The sequence below is a fragment of the Corvus moneduloides genome, chromosome 1, assembly GCF_009650955.1.
Source record: "Corvus moneduloides isolate bCorMon1 chromosome 1, bCorMon1.pri, whole genome shotgun sequence".
NCBI lineage: Eukaryota > Metazoa > Chordata > Aves > Passeriformes > Corvidae > Corvus > Corvus moneduloides.
In genome coordinates, this window is record NC_045476.1 from 86,725,331 (window position 1) to 86,742,473 (window position 17,143).

Genomic DNA, 17,143 nt, shown 5'->3' on the forward strand with positions numbered 1-17,143 from the left:
CTGGTCTCCACATACATGATGTACGTGGCTTTCATATTGAAGCCAATATATCTGAGGATCAGATATATCCAACAGATAAAATATGTAGAGATACAGGACAAAAGTAGGTGTTTACAGACAAGCTAATGGAAAGAGCTAAGGAAGAATAGACAGAAAAACCAATTTTATTCAACTGCAATAGTTTAGTGTTTAGATCTCTGATCTAAAAGGATGTTGAAAGAATTGCAGTCCTATTAACAGAGAGATCTACCTGTCTAACTCAGTGCAAAGAATGCTTTATAACCTATCATTGGCAAAATAAAGGCTTTGTTTGCTTTTTTTTTTGTTTGCATTGTTGAGGGTTTTTTTGCTTTTTTTTTTTCCTTAACTATTCCATACAAAAAATTTCTAAGGCTAATCTTTATATATAATTATTAGTTGGTGTTTTGCTGCATTATACATGGATGTTTCATTTATGTGATCAAATTTTAAATACGGATGAGAAAGGAAAGGTTAGGTGTCTTTCATTATTGCACTCCACAGTATAACATATTTCAAAACTACTCCAGATAAAATAGATCAGTATCCAAGATAATCAAACTAAGATTAAGCAGCATCTCTGTATCTGCTTTCTTCCCTTCTTTTGATCTTTCAGGTTGCTGATAACTGAGGATTATCTGTTCTTTCACTTTATGTATGATGAAACGAACCTTAATATTCCCTCCATCAGAGACTGAGTGAAGGGGTTTTGTCCTTACTGATCTAAATTTTAATTAGTGGAATATAATTTCAGCACTTCCCTTTTTTCCTTAAATCAGACCCTGTGTAAGCTCCCCTGGCACTATGCAGAAAAGTGTCTGCTGCAGCCTTATTGATTGTTGCCTTTTAGATGTTACATCACTTTGGCTCAAGCTCTGGGCATGAACATGGGTGGAGCACCTGTGGGACCTGCAGGAACTGGAAAAACTGAAACTGTGAAAGATATGGGACGGTGCCTTGGAAAATATGTAGTGGTCTTCAACTGTTCAGACCAGATGGATTTCCGAGGTCTTGGGAGGATCTTCAAAGGTAAGATGTGGACCAAAGGTAAGCTGCTGGCCAAACAGTCAACTGTTTTCTTGGGTGCACTAAGCACAGTATAACTAACTGGGAAGAGAAAGTGATTGTTCCACTATACTCAGCTTTGGAATAGCCTCAGATCAAGTACTCTTTGCAGTTCTGGAGTCAACAATGTAACAGCATATAAAAATACTTTAATGTATCCAAATGAGAGCAAAAAAGATGGTGAGAGCTAGAGGGCATGACTTAAGAGGAACAGTTGAATATACTATGTTTGTTTTGCTTTGAGAAAGGGAGACTGAGGGGAGGGAGCTGTTAATAACTTCCTCATGAGGGGGAGTGGAGATGGAGGTGCTGATGTCTCTGGTGTCTGGTAATAGGGCATGGGGGAATGGCTTGAAGCTGCATCAGGTGAAATTCAATCTATTCACTGAGAGTGTGGTCAAGCACTGGAACAAACTTGCTAAGGAAGTCATTGGTGTCTCAAGCCTATTAGTGTCCATATAGTGCTTAGACAACTATCTTATATATATGGTTTAATTTTAGATACGCGTTTGTGGAGTCAGGGCTTGTACTTGTTGATCCTTGTGAGTCCTTTATAAATCAGGATATCCTGAGATTATATGCTTTTATGAATTATATGAAAGTTTCAAATGCTAAGAGGACATCTTTTTAAAACAAGGTTGATGCATAACTGGCAGATGGTTTCAGCCTTTTAATAACTGCAAGTAATTAATATCTTGTTATGAGTGTCAGTATTTTGTCTCCTTCAAATGTTTAAGTTCCTATCAGGAAATAAGAAATGGAAGGATAATGAATGAGAAGGAAATGCATGGATGGTGTTATATAGGTTAAAAACAGTCGGTAGAACTCACTGAAGTAAGGTGTAGATGACATTTTTTAGGCATCTGAAATTGATATCATGGCAGATGTTAAATTAGAGACCAAATGGAGATTCTTGACCGTTGTACTCTTTCTAGTGACTGTATCTATGATTTTGTTTTGTTTTCCCTAAAAAATCTGAGGAAAAATGCAGTTCTGGTACAGACTGACCTCCAACTTCTTTTCCAGTGAACGCAACTGTATTGTTCATTTTAATATGTGCCATAAGTTATTGACAACCTGTCATATTTTCATAGAATTAGTGCAGGAATTTTTCTTGGGGGGTAAAGAGGGACAGAAAAACATTCAAGATATGAGAAAAGGAAAAGAAACCAAAGAACATAGTATCCTAGTGTTACGATCTGGTTTAAACCCAGGAAAGCAAAGCAAGCTAAGTCTCTGAGCATAAACCGGAAAGAACTTAGAAGGTTCAAAATGTCCCCAGAAATGAGATTAAAACCAAGCAAGGTTAGGTGTTGTTGCCAAAAAATGGATGTATTTTATTTAATAGTAAAAGAGGCAAAGAGAAGGGAAGAGAAAAGAAACAGAGAAAGAAATAGAAAAAAGAAGTGTGCGTGGGGGATGGGGGAACAGGGAGAGGTGACAGGGGTTAAGTGGAAGCATATCACCCATCCGAGGGTCCCAACGACGTCTCGTTGCTCCCCTCCATCCGGCCTGCTGGTGGTGAGGGTCCCCCGTCGCCGCTGTGGCCACGCCGCTACATGCTGCCACACCACACGCCGCCACACGCCAAAGAGTGCAGACTTCCATGGATTAATAGACACTTCGGGCCAGGTGGGAACGTCCACGTGCCCCTCTTGCAGGGGCTAGCTGGACACACTGTCCCTTGCAACACTGAGTGTGTGTTGCATCATCTCTGGTGCAGGGTCTGGGGACCCCTTGGCGGGGGGCGCCTGTGATGGGCCATGTCACCCCCTTCTGCTGTGGATAAGCTTCCTCCCCCCTGGTGAGGACCCCTCAGCTGGGCTCCTCTGCACAGTGGAGGATGGGCAGTCACGGCACCTCTGACCACAGGCTTTTCCCAGATACCCAGAGCCTCTCCTCCCTCCACGCCTTGGTGCGAGGGTCTGTGCGAGCCTGGCAGCTGATAGCCCTGGGGCTGTGGTCCTCATCCTGGAGGTGTTAAGCCTGTGCTCAGTGAATGTCCCCAGCCCTGGGTTGTTACTTTATCTTCTCTTCATCAGCGAGCAGTGTCAGGCCTCAGTCAGGGCCCCATCCAGGGTGCGGTAGTCTTCTCTGCAGCTTTTGTAATACAGTTTTAAAAGTCCTTCAAGAAAATGTTTAACTCACAGACTATAATATTTCAGTCTCTGACACCTAGACAATCTTATGGACTTTGGGAACTTGTATATTCTTACTTGAAAAAAATTAAAATTCTCCTCTTTCTTCCTTTTCCACCCCTCAAAAATAAACTTTTTTTCCCCCCTGAAGTAGATTAACCTAATTTTTGTCTTGTGAATTGTACCAAAAAGGTGTTAAAAACATAATGGTCATATGCTTAGTTGCTGTTTTCTTTGAAGGCCTTGCTCAGTCTGGCTCCTGGGGCTGCTTTGATGAATTCAATCGTATTGATTTACCAGTGCTATCAGTAGCTGCACAGCAAATAGCCATTGTGTTAACATGTAAGAAGAAACGTAAAAAAAGGTTCATTTTTACTGATGGAGACAATGTGGAAATGAACCCAGAATTTGGCATCTTTCTTACTATGGTAAGTATTCAGTAAGTCTCTAATATGCCAGTGATGATTGTACAATAATCCAGTCTAACTTGGTATATTAAGTGTACTTGCTAACTCTTATGTCAGTCAGTTCTTAGAACTAACTCACTGATAGTTTGAGAACATTGAGCATTGCTGCAAAGACAGTTTTTGGGGTCTTGTTTCAATAACATCAAGCACATGCAATTAACAAATGCAGGCAGCACCATAAATACAAGTTATCTCAATTTCAGATTGCTTCTGCATGCCAATTTCTGGCCCCCAAAGTATGCTTTTTGCTACAATTACAAAAAAATTGTCATAGAGATATAGGTAGAAGTGGCCAGTAAAAATAGGACCTGTAAGACAAACTCAGATTTGAAATGCTTAGGTTTAGAAATACAGAGATTTTTCTTATCTCACGGATGTAAAAGAGACTAAAATTCTGTAGAGATATGGTGGCAAGTCTGTATGGCAATTCATTTTGACATGTGATTTAAAGCCAATGAATCATTTTTATCTACCAAAATGGCATATTCCTTTGCTGATTATTCTGTTTTTGCAAAGTGCACTCAACTTCAGTACCTGTTTTTCCTCTCCAGAATCCGGGATATGCTGGACGGCAAGAACTTCCTGAAAACTTGAAGATCAATTTCCGTTCAGTGGCTATGATGGTTCCTGATCGTCAAATCATAATTCGTGTTAAATTGGCTAGTTGTGGTTTCATTGCTAATGTTGTGTTGGCAAGGAAATTCTTTACACTGTATAAGCTGTGTGAAGAACAACTGTCAAAGCAGGTGATTATATTCATATGATGGAACCTGATTATTTTAGGGGAAAACTATATATGAAGTCACAAAATATTCACGTGAGGAAAATGGAGAGGTTCGTGTTCACATTCACTAAGTAAGCTAAGTGACACTTGTAGTTTAGTAATGCACCCCTCTGCTGTCCTGGGAGATTAACTCCTGCTGCAGGCTGTCGGTGCAAGAATGGGCTTTCATTCAGAACACTGCTTATTATTAAGATTTAGCTTTAATGAATGGTGATGGCTGAGACAAATAAAGGCTTTATATATAGCCTTTGTTGGTCTTACAGAGTGTATTGAGAGGCATTTGGTTTGTGCTGCCTGTGCTTGTATAGATGTTTCTCAGTGTCCAAGGGCCACAGAGAATTCAAAATAATACTCATAAAGTATTTCTCAATAGTCCTTGGGAGCCCTGTCTTGATTCAATGACTTATGTTTACATTTTTTTTCTGTCACACCTTAGATTTTAATAGATGGTAGCAGACTGGGAGAGTGAAGTCACCCATAGTCATACAGCCAAAGAATAGTTGATGGATGTTTGGAGGGATTGAAGCATGTGTCACTTCTCCCACATATCCACCCATATCTTAAATAGTAAACAAGAGTGTTTTAATCCCTGTTAAATTAGGGAACATTTTCTTTACCTATCTTCTAGGTGCATTATGATTTTGGCTTGCGGAATATATTATCTGTGCTGCGTACACTGGGAGCAGCAAAAAGAGCAAATCCCACAGATACTGAATCTACCATTGTCATGCGTGTGCTGAGAGATATGAACCTGTCTAAACTAGTAAGTTCTGAGGGCTTGATGAATAATTTAAACTGCACTTTGGAGCTACGTGATCACTAGAAGATTGTATGTGACCTTTACACTGAAGCTAGCTTGGAAATGTTTCATTCTCTGAGTGGAACATTTTGGCTGGGATAGAGATAAATTTCTCATAGTACCCTGTGGACTCCCCTCCCCCTGAGGAAGGAGTGAGCGAGCGGCTGTCTGTTGCTTGGCTTCCTACCCGGGTTGAACCTTGAATTGTTCAGAATTTTCTTCCATATTTTCCCTGCTACCTTTGGAAATAAGTGACAAAATACATGCCTATGCAGCAACTTCTTTAGAAACTTTGTCCTGAAGTATTTAGTCACTCTTTTGAAAGAATCTATTATTCATAGTAATGAGTACCATCTCACCTATCTAAAGAGCTAACAAACCTCTTCTGTTGCTGTGATACTTAACTAGTTTTTTTTTTTTTTACACCAAATAAACCAGACAATTTTCTAAATGTTATTGCTAAAATCTACTATAAGAAATTCAGTCTTCATGTTAGTGGTTTATTTTGACTAATAGAAGCGCCACATGATCTCTTTCTGCTGTGTCCTTCTAGTGTTTAACACCTAGAGGATTACTGTAGATGGTTCCTTATGTTCTCAAGCATTTATTTAGGTCTTCAGGACCTAGGGATTGTTCTTTTTAAAGATGATAAAATAAATAGAACAGGTTTTAATCTGTGTGGATTTTTGTTTCCCCTGATTTTCACTAGATTGATGAAGATGAACCCTTATTTCTGAGTCTAATTGAAGATCTGTTTCCAGATATTCAGCTTGATAAAGCCGGCTATCCTGAACTTGAAGCAGCCATTGATAAACAGGTGATGTTTCTTGTGATCCGTGGTGCTGTGGCATAACTATCATGATGTGACATCTAAGAAAATTATTGTTGTGGAGTCTATCCAGCTGGCAATACTATATTTTACTGTTTAGTGGAAGAGTAAGCTTTTCCATAAATCTTTACCACTGACATATTATTATTAAGCTCATTCTTCAGGAGGTCACAGAATTGGGATTATAGTGTCCTGTGGTTTTCTCGAGTCCTGGTTACCGGGGTCCAGTTTGAAAAAATGCGTGTATACGAACTTGCCTCATGTGACCCAGGATTTAATATTTGTCTAAAGTCTTAACAACTGGAATATGAACTTGAGAAAAGATTTACCTACAAAGAGATTTCTTCCATTTAATTTCCCATTAGATGTTTGTAACATTTCAATAGGGCAAATTTAAGAATATCTTGTGTGTATATATATAAAAAAATAGATGTATTATTGATCTAATAGATAGATTATAATGTATATAGAGGCTGGTTTACCTTATTTTCTGAATACATATTTGAATACCAAATATATCTTCTTTTTCAAACAGGGTTGGTTTTTTTTTTATACAAAAAGCCTTTACAAAGAGTGTAACAATCTGTTGAAGGTATATCTATATCAATCTATCAATCTATATTTGTATATATGTATATCTATCTACCTAAGGGCATCAAAATATATTTTGCACTCTAAAAAAATAGTAATTTGGTTTTCTGTCACTGTCTCTTAGGTGGAGGAATCTGGCCTTATTTGTCATCCTCCTTGGAAACTGAAAGTTATCCAGCTTTTTGAAACCCAGAGAGTAAGGCATGGATTGATGACACTAGGACCTAGTGGTGCAGGAAAAACTACTTGCATTCACACCTTAATGAAAGCAATGACAGGTATGCTAGTACTTATATTGTAAACTGTTACTGAAGTGTTACACTGTAAACTTTAAACCCCATTGTTTCTTCTCAGAAAACCTCAATTGCTTCGCTGTGAGAATATATTACTGGAAGAGTGAGTTTTTGTGTTGAGATACTAATTATTCTAGTAGAATCTTTTAAAAGCTTAAAAATAAAAATGTCTGACATTCAAAGCCATATACTTCATGTCCTTTTTTCCATATTATCATACTTTTATCAGAAGTTCTTATTCTGGAAGCATTAAGAAAGAGGAATACAGTCTAGGCAGGCAGCTCAGACAAGTGATTAAAGCATCCCCTGGGTTTTGCTGAGGTAGTGCTGAAACCTTTTGCGAATCATAAGTACTTTGGTATTTTTGAACACAATACACAAGACAGGGTCTTTGCAATATAAAATAACTTGTTTTATAACCATAAATTCCTGGTTTAGGCAGTGATTAAGCCTTCAAGGGTGTTAATTTTGTGTCCTGGCTGGAGGCTTGAAGACTGTGTGTAGTTTTTTTGTCATCTGTATTTCTAAACAAAAATATGCGTTGATAAATATCTGTTTGATCTTGTTAAAATAAAAGGTCATATCCTGGGGAGAAAAACATCTCATTTGAGGTAAGGTTGTGTTACCCCATTTCACAGGCTGCTTATATGATTTTCCAGAAATGGGTAATTTCTGTAAAAAATAGTTCAGCAAGCCTCTCATACATGCAGCACTGTACTGTGCTTAAGAAACACTGTAAGCTCTACATTGCAGTGGAAATGAATGTTCCCTTTAGGAAAAAAAGGAAGAACAAAGTTGCATTGCAGTGTTTTCCTATCCTTTTTTGTAGTACCAAGATGTGAACTACTACCAAGACAAAGCCACCTCAATACTTTTTACAAAGCTGATCTTCTCACACAACCTCATGAAATGTTAAACTACATGATTTGTCAGGCTTCTATTACATGTTAGTGAAATATGATTACAATGAATATATTTTAAAATAATTTTTTCAGCTCTTTCTTTCAACATCTTGCTACTGGCTCCTGGTTAAGTTTAATATTGGGTTTTCTAAAGATGTCTGGCACAGCCGTTTTTAAGCTGTTGCTAATGAGATAGAAATAAAGGTTATATGATCATGGTATGGCTAGATAGAATTTATCTGTCTAAGAGAATTCACAGGAATATGCCAATATCATATACTTTACCTATTCTAAGATGTATGCAAGCACACAGAAGGGCAAAAAACCCCAAACCTCCAATCAATCATCTGTCTGGTATTTAGTCATTGGGTTTTAAAAATGTGCATCCAAATCAAAGATCTTAAAGCTCTATTTTTTATAAGTCTTCAAAATATTAAACTAAACCTTGAATAAATGTCATCTTGCTGCTCTTCTGTTCCAAATGAAGCCATGAGATGTGAATTTTACTTTCGAAAGTTCCAGAACTTCATTCTACTTTTTATGATGTCTCCAATTAATGAATTTTGTATAGCAAGAGAAGTTTTTCAAGTATATACGCAGGTTCTTATAATTGTGAATGCATATTAAAGCATACATTTGGGTGTCATGACTTTGAATTTGACAAAGTTCTCTTATAGCTGAAAAGAAATGCAAAACTAATTGTGATCTGCCTTCATAGATTGTGGACAGCCACATCGTGAAATGAGAATGAATCCTAAAGCTATAACTGCTCCACAAATGTTTGGACACCTTGATGTGGCAACAAATGATTGGACAGATGGAATATTTTCAGCGCTCTGGAGAAAAACGTTAAGAGCCAAGAAAGGTATTGTGCTGGGTTGAAGTTGGCTGGACTCCAGGTGCCCACCAAGTTTCACTACCACTTCTTTTCCCAGCTGAACAGGGGAGAGAAAATAAACAGAAAACAACTCACACGTTGAGACAAGGCTGTTTACTAAAGTAAAAGCGAAAGTTTGTGTGAGCACAAGCAAAGAGAAAAGAAAGGTTTGTTCTCTACTTCCGATCAGCAAACAATGTCCAGCCACTTCCTGGGAAGCAGAGCTTCAGCACACATAGCAGTTGCTCCAGAAGGCAAACACTGTAAATAACAAGTGCTGCACCTGCCTCCTCCTTAGCTTTTATGTCTGAATTGATGTCATAAGGTATGGAATACCCCTTTGGTCAATTTGGATCAGCTGGCCTGGTTGTGTCCCCTCCCAGGATCTTCCTCACCCCCAGCCCCTTGATGTGGGGAGTTTTAAGAGACAGCACCGATGCTGTGCCAGAGCTGCTCAGAAGTAGCCAAAGCACTGGTGTGTTATCAACACCTTTCCAGCCACCAGTGCAGAGCACAGCACTGTGAGAGCTGCTGTGGGGAAATGAACTCCAGATCAGCCACACCCAATACAGGTATAATGAAAATGACTTCCATTCAAAGCAATACAAGAAAAAACCCCAAGCTTCAGGACATCTTTATAAAGCACACTAGCAGGAATTTTTTTTTTTTTTTTTTACATGGAAGCATTGGGAAATTGCTGGAAGAACTTCTGTCCCTTTTACAGTCTCTATTCTAAATGCTTTGTGTTCAAACTGTGTAGTGTAACAAACGCTATTTCACTGCATTTACTGAATTCTCTCTTTTGAATATTAGGCCCTGGTATGGAAGAAAAGTAGAAGGTAAAAGTCAGTTCCCCCAGTACTGCTATCCTATAAAAAATTTGGGTACTGTCAGGATTTCTACCTGTCCTCCAGTAGCCTTATTAAAAGGAAATAAATCTCATCAGTTTTGTCATACCAGCTAGCCTTGCACTTACAGTGTGCATAATCCTTCTCAAATGGCACCAGATAATTCTATTTAGGCAACCAAATTCTGCCTAAAATTATGCTGAAATATATTCTTAGACTGCTATATTAACTAAAAGAGTAGCCTTGATAGTTTGATGAGAGATGGATTCTCTTTTTTGTCTGAAAATTGATATGCGATCTTATCATTATGTCTTAAAAGAAAAAATGAAATGCTAACACGTATTGCACTACTTTCATGCTAAAATTAATACTCTTCAAAAATACAGACACTTTCAAAATAGAAAATACTTTTCAATTTAGTTTTGGTAGGCTTGTTTCAAATCTAGAAATGTAGCACCCTTGAGAATGTAGCATAGCATTAACTATTGATTTTTTAATCTTTTCCCTCAAGATGAAGTATATATTAGCACATTCACATGACTTCCTCAGATTTACTCTGTAAGGGTTCTGTAATATCTCTTTATGAGTCAGACTCCAGACCACCTCATGCTTGAGATGCCTGAACTGTAGCTATAAAAACCCTCTACATATAAAAAGTTTATAATCTGTTTCATATCTCTTTGGTTCAATGATAGCAATGCTCCAAGCCACCTAGGCCTTCACAATAAGGACTGATTCTGAAGGCAGATGGACCATCTCTGACTAAAGAGCTGTCTAGCAATACACAGGGGGACTGTCTGCTCCCTAAGGGGTGGGCAGCCAGAAGCAGAGATGAGATCTCTTTCCAGCCAGGATCTGTTGCTCAGTACGAAAGTGAGGCAAGCAGAACAGAGCCAGGCCCTCCTAGGAAAGAGAGGCAGGCTTTAAAATACATTTCTGTTACCAAATGGAAAGTGATGGAAAAACTTGAAAGGAAACTGGATCAAGTTTGGGAGCAGAACAAATGAGAAGAATGCATAGTATTTGAAAGAGGGATTTTTCAAGTGTTCATTTAACTTCTCTACATTCATAAAACTCGTTTGAAATAAATGGTGTTTGAATTTGAATATATCTATAGTTGTTATCTTCTTTATGTTGTTTTATGTAACTTGAAATAAACCTAATTTATTAGTGTCTTGAAGACTGGATTCATGAAACTTCCAGAGTATTAAAAACGTGACTTATGCTGATGGCATTTTATATACTGAAGAATGGATAATTATTATCAATAGGGGATAAAATGAAGTACCCAATTGAAACTGAGTGATGGAACTGGTAATTGTATTAAAAGCTGAGATCATAGCTTTGTGCCTAAACTCAGAATTAGGTAAAAATTTGTTTGCAGACATAAGAAACTGGTCCTTGAAAAAAGCTAGCACTTCATCCATAGGCCTTTTTATCTGTTATGTTGGATTATAGGTGACCACATCTGGATAGTTCTTGATGGTCCAGTTGATGCTATTTGGATTGAGAACCTTAATTCTGTCCTGGATGACAACAGAACTCTAACACTAGCAAACGGTGATCGGATACCTATGGTGCCAAATTGCAAAATAGTCTTTGAGCCTCATAATATTGATAATGCTTCTCCAGCAACAGTTTCAAGAAATGGGATGGTGTTCATGAGTTCATCAGTTCTCAGCTGGAGTCCTATTCTTGAGGTACAAGAGCTAAGTGTGTCTGTATTGAAAGTTTTACTGGTTACTTATTCAGCTCTTCACTGGTGTTTCTTTAGGACCTATTTTTGCGCTTTTTACTATGAAATACCTTTTTTTCTGTATAACTTCTAGGTCAGTACTTAAAATAGCAATGTTTCTGGTAGTTTATACAAGAGTGAATAATTTTTTAAGGAACATAGGTAACATACTACACTTTTAAAAACACGGCTATTTTGCTTTGGGAAAAATTTGTAATTAAAAGTATTTTATGCAATTGAAGGTCGGTTGTTAAAATACTAACTACCTGGCAGTCCATAGTACAGCTTCAGACCAAGGAGGAAAAAAGAGTAAACAAGTTGATTTGGGGAATTTGAAACCTCAAGAAAATATAAATCCTCTTGATATTTCTTAAAATTTATTGCAGTTGGGATTTAGAACCAGAAATAAAGTCAATGCAGCATCAAAGCACATAATTTTTAAATTGATGTTGTTACTTGGTTGTCTGTTAACACTCCTAGAAGCGAAGTACCTGAAGATCCAGGCAGTAGTTACTGTCTCTCTGGCATGGAATGAATAATTCAGAAAAACAGAACATATTTTAGGTGTGTTTTGGAGTCAAAAACCAGCATATAACATATTGAAATATCAGTGATTTATAGAGTCTTTTTTTTCTATGTCATCTTTCATCTTCCAAGATCCAGTAAAAATATATCCTAATCTTGACAGAATGCTTGTAACAATATAGTGAGTGACAAATTCGGAGACTTGAGCATACTACTTTTTTTTTCATGTAGCAAAAATCTTGGTAAAGATGAAGTATGAGAGTTACCAAGAATCTACCTAATGCTCCACAGTAATATATTTCAACAAAGCTTTCAGCACTTAAGTCCAGTGTTCTTCCATTTTAAGAAAACAATAGAGACAATAGCAGTTAAAAAAAAAAGTTGGTTTCTGATTTTTTTTCTTCAGGCCCGTGTTGGAAGCACCCATGTCCTGTTTACTTGTTGCAAAGTTGGAGGTTTGCTGCTTGTGAAGAACTAAGGGTTGCTGCAGAGGGCTGATACGATGTTTTTCTAGCAGTGTTTAAAGCTCTTTCTTTTTAGAATGATATTAAATCACATGGAACTGTCTGTTCAGCCACAAGCCTCTGCAACACTCGAGAATCATTGCTAATTCATTTGATAAGTTCCTTTGCCAAGTCCAAAATATTTGTATTCTTATTATGAAAAAAGTGCTTAACAACTTTCCTAAAAAAATTGGCTGGTAAAACTTCAGTTTTATCAATGCAAATACATGCAGTCAACACAAGTGCCTTATGTATGTTACTGCCAAGTTTTACTCTTAAAATTTTTTTTAAACAAATATGGATACTTGGGAAAGTGTAAGTGTAAATTATTCATCTAGGACAGTGGCACCCCTGAGATTCCACTTGTGTTGTTCCTTTCTGTGCTTACAACACTGCATAGGGCCTACTGATGTTAGGCTCTCACAGCTTTGCCTCCTTGCATTGCTTAGTTTGCAGACAACCACTTCTTGGATATTTAAATTGTGCTAAAGATTCAGCTGCAAAGTCAGCAGAAAAAAAACCATTTTATTTTGCATTATCACTCATGATTTACCTTCTCACTTTAAAGTGAGATGCAGGCTAAATTTATTTGTGTTCAAGTGTTGTATGAAACTAGTTTTTCTTAATCCATAACCTTATGATTTTAGTATATTTTGGTGATAGCAGCAGTATAAAGAAAAACCTTTTTTTTTTTCAATTTTGGATAACATAAACCAAATTATGTTAATTTCACAATGAAGTAACCTTTCCAACTTCCCTTCCTTTCCCCCTTGAAAAAATTGGCTCTAAAATTTCAGCCTATAGTTATTTATAACTTGATCCAATAGGATTTTTTTTGTTTGTTTGTTTGTTTGGTCTTACTTCATAAATAAAATATATTGACGGCTTGTCATCATGCGTCCCTTTAAATCTATTTTGTAATTCAATATTCTACATATTCCAACAGGTCAGGGTAGATGTTAACCTTGTTAATTCTCAGATGCTGAATGAAACATAGTATTTGTTGATATTTCAGAAGAACTTTAAAAAATAATTAAAGAAAAATATGGATAACTCAGGAAGTTGTTGTATACATTTATATTTTCAATCCTTACCATTTTCAAACAACTAAATATAGCTGCCTACTGGGATGCACTATTATGATATATGCAACTTACAAGTTCAGTGAAATAGTTCTCAAACTTTTCCTGTTGCTGTTCTTGTGTAATGTGCTTCTTAAGCAGATTTTGCAAAGTGATCAGAGGTATTTGATCCATTACTCATCAACCTTCTCCGAAGCAAAAGCATCTCATCAGCTTTTCTACTTACCCCTAATATTTTTTGAACAATCAGTGAATTTTGGATATCTGTTTTAAGTACATCTGCCTTTTAATTTTTATCACTTTCTCTTCTACCTATGCATTTCTAGAAAGGTTCTTCATATATATACCTATTTGTAATCAGTCCCAAAGTTTATTTACTTTGGGAAGTAAAAGAAGAATTTTAAAATATTATTACGGTAGTAGAAAAAATCATAGAAGCACAATACAGTTGAGCTTGGAAGGGGCCTCTAGAGATAATGTTGTTGAATACAACCTTAGTCAAGTCAGTCTAGAGGGGGCTGCAGAGGTCTGTGTCCTGTTGAGTTTTGAGCTAGAGACTCCAGGAGCTCCAGTTCCATTTTTAACTACTCTCACAAAAGAAAAGCTTCCTCTGTTTAAAGCAAATTTATTTTATTTCAGTTTGTTCCAAATTTTATTCTGAGGTTTGGGGAAGAATCTGCAAGTGTTTTTGCTGGTGATTGTCTTTTATATAGGAAATAAATTTATGGGACATAAATGAGAAGTATTCTTCCATGCAGATGAGAGAAAACTTCAAGGTAACTCCAAGAATCATGTTATTACTTTGAATTAAAGGCATCAAAGAATAAATCTTGTTCCATGATCTTAAGAAATGGGTAGTTTTACTTAGGTTTTGTTTATCCACCATTACAGATACCGAGATACACAATAAAAATGCTACACTCACCAGCAGACCTCCCCCTGATAGCCTGACTTGTTTTGTACATCTGCCAGATCTTTTGGGTTTCCCTCTATCCATATTAGACATAATGAGCAGAATAAATCAAATTTGTGTTCAATACATATTATATAGTTTCTTTGCAGAGTTTTTGAATACCTTTCACAGCTGTTGCGATTAAAAAATATTTGAAAAGAACGATTTTTGTACTGTTGAACACAGCTTTTTCTCTTCAGTTCTCTTAATCTTTAACATCTAGTAGGAATTATGCATACTTGGGTAAAATTTGACCTTCTGCTAATTACCCCAATCCCCATACTCCCACTCTCTCCCCAAGAAATCAACACTGCATGCTTCCTGAACCTTTTGAATTACTATACTTGAACTTTCTGAGACTTGCATTTGGAACTCAATTTGTTCTCTTGATGCGCTTTGCAACAGGGATTTTTGAAAAGATGTTCCTTGCAAGAGGCTGAAATTCTACGTCAGCTGTATTCTTTAACATTCCCAGACTTGTACCACTTCAGCATTCAGTCTCTGCACTGCAAGACTGAGATGTTGGAAGCCTTTGTGATTATGCAGAGCATTAATATGCTTCAGGGCCTTATCCTGCCTAAGGTAGGTAGCGTGAATGTTTTTACCTATACTTAATGTATTGGAGATAATTTTAAGTAAAAAGTTTTGTTGAGAGGGATTCTTTGATGACTTGAAATGTCAACGGATGTGCAGGTTAGTAAGGAATATATTCTATCTCTTTAGAAAGTAATAGCTGGGACGTAACTTCTCTCACAATCTCACATTTGGACTTGATGTTAAGTACTGGTTTACATTAAGCACATGGAGCATGCATTGGCAGTTTTCCTGTTTTTATTTTTGGATAATTTGTTATCAGTTTATATTGACTCTGTCTGATCATTGAAGACATCTCTAAATACAACTGAAGACTTCTACCCTGATGTAACTAATGATTATCAAGTGGAGTTTTCAGGCTGCTGAAAATTAAAACCTAACTCAATCCTTCAGGAGCAAGGTGGGGAACTGACTCCAAAGTACTTGGAAAGGCTGTACATCTTCTCTCTCATGTGGAGTGTAGGAGCATTGCTAGAGCTGGAGGACAGATGCAAAATGGAATACTGGCTTCGAAACCATGCAACAGTAAAGCTTGATCTTCCCTGTATCCCAGAAGGCAGTGAAGATACTATGTTTGATTATTATGTGGCATCTGATGGTTAGTAACTCAGCAGGGTGATATGGGGTAAAATTTAAAATGTATTTTTAAACTGTGCTCTTTTTAGAGAATTACTTCAGAAGTATTTTGTAGCTTACCTTCTTTTGTGTCCTTTAGCAAGCTTTGTTTTACAGCTATACTTTACCGGTGGTATGTGTTCAACTTTTTCACTGTTGCCAGTGAGAAGTCAGAATGTGGATATATTGCTACAAAAAGCTGCATGGACTTTGTGGTGATGAATTGTCAAGTGAACAAAACCCGATAATCCTTGTCTTTGTCATAATTTACGTAGGAAGGAGGAGTAAGCCTCTTAGATACAACTTGAGGGATACTATGATTATATGATTCTATAAATTTTAGTCTGAATACACAGAGAGGGACTGCTGTACATGAGACAGAAGCACAGACAGATGAGTCAACTCAATTGACAATAAAGGAAGCAACGATGCCTTGTATTTCTAAAACATTAACTTAATTTCTTTCTTATTAGGTACATGGATGCACTGGAATACACACGTTGAAGAGTATGTATATCCCAGTAGTGGTACACCAGAGTATGGCTCAATTCTTGTGCCTAACGTTGACAATGTGAGAATGGATTTCCTTATTGAAACCATAGCAAAACAGGGCAAGGTACTTTTTCTGTATTTCATATCAAAGCAGTGCCAACAGTACACAGGATAGAAGTTTTAGATTAGCAGTGAAATAATATGTTATTGAAAAGGAAGAACTTAATTTTTTTTAGATATGAAATGGTGTTTCCAGAAGCCACATTCATGCAAATATACTTGAACTCTTGAATAGTCACTGCTTCCAGACTTTTTTGTCTTCCCCTCACTCCTTCTTTCTGTAGTGGAAATAACTGTAATTACAGCTAAGATCAGGTCAGAACAGCACCAGTATTTTCATGTATGGATGAGAGAGGGAGAAGCACATAGGTCAGGAGGCTCATATCAGACTCTGTTGATTGAACTCTGCCTGCATGGGGCAGTTACAGAATTTATGTAGTTTTAGGTTATGCAACCCTATTCATCACCAAAACTGTGTCACACAAACAATTGAAATTTTACAGATACTGAGTCTCTAGATGATTAAACCCTTTTTCAAGTAATTAACTCCTTCTCTTGTTAGTTTGATTGTGCTGATTGTCATGACCATTAACTGCAAATATTTTTAACAGGCCAGCAAAAATCTATGAGACGTTAACTATTTTACTTCTACATGTCTCTTGTTAAGAATTCACTTTACATAACTTTTCGAGTTTCTTTTCTGTTTAAAAGATAAATGGGATTGCTGAGCCTTTGCCAAGACACACAGCTCTTGTGTTTCATTTTATTTCAACGCTGTCTTTGTCTAGGCTGTCCTACTAATTGGTGAGCAAGGAACTGCAAAGACTGTTATTGTCAAAGGTTTTATGTCAAAATATAACCCTGAAAGCCACATGACTAAGAGTTTGAATTTTTCATCTGCAACGACCCCATTAATTTTCCAGGTATAGTAGTGATTAATCTTCTCATACAAGATGGCTGGATTCAGAAAATGT

The 17,143-nt window shown here is 37.0% G+C and overlaps 1 protein-coding gene across 1 annotated transcript in view; it reads left to right on the forward strand.

Moving 5' to 3' along the window:
- DNAH5 (dynein axonemal heavy chain 5) overlaps positions 1-17,143 on the forward strand; it is a 116,477-nt gene that overhangs the window by 51,047 nt on the left and 48,287 nt on the right. Inside the window, exons 36-47 of the mRNA XM_032117873.1 lie at positions 869-1,047; positions 3,462-3,649; positions 4,240-4,434; positions 5,101-5,235; positions 5,981-6,088; positions 6,816-6,969; positions 8,605-8,751; positions 11,070-11,311; positions 14,814-14,990; positions 15,396-15,600; positions 16,091-16,233; positions 16,958-17,092. Coding sequence (XP_031973764.1) covers positions 869-1,047; positions 3,462-3,649; positions 4,240-4,434; positions 5,101-5,235; positions 5,981-6,088; positions 6,816-6,969; positions 8,605-8,751; positions 11,070-11,311; positions 14,814-14,990; positions 15,396-15,600; positions 16,091-16,233; positions 16,958-17,092 — 2,008 coding nt within the window. The remainder of the gene's footprint in view (positions 1-868; positions 1,048-3,461; positions 3,650-4,239; positions 4,435-5,100; positions 5,236-5,980; positions 6,089-6,815; positions 6,970-8,604; positions 8,752-11,069; positions 11,312-14,813; positions 14,991-15,395; positions 15,601-16,090; positions 16,234-16,957; positions 17,093-17,143) is intronic.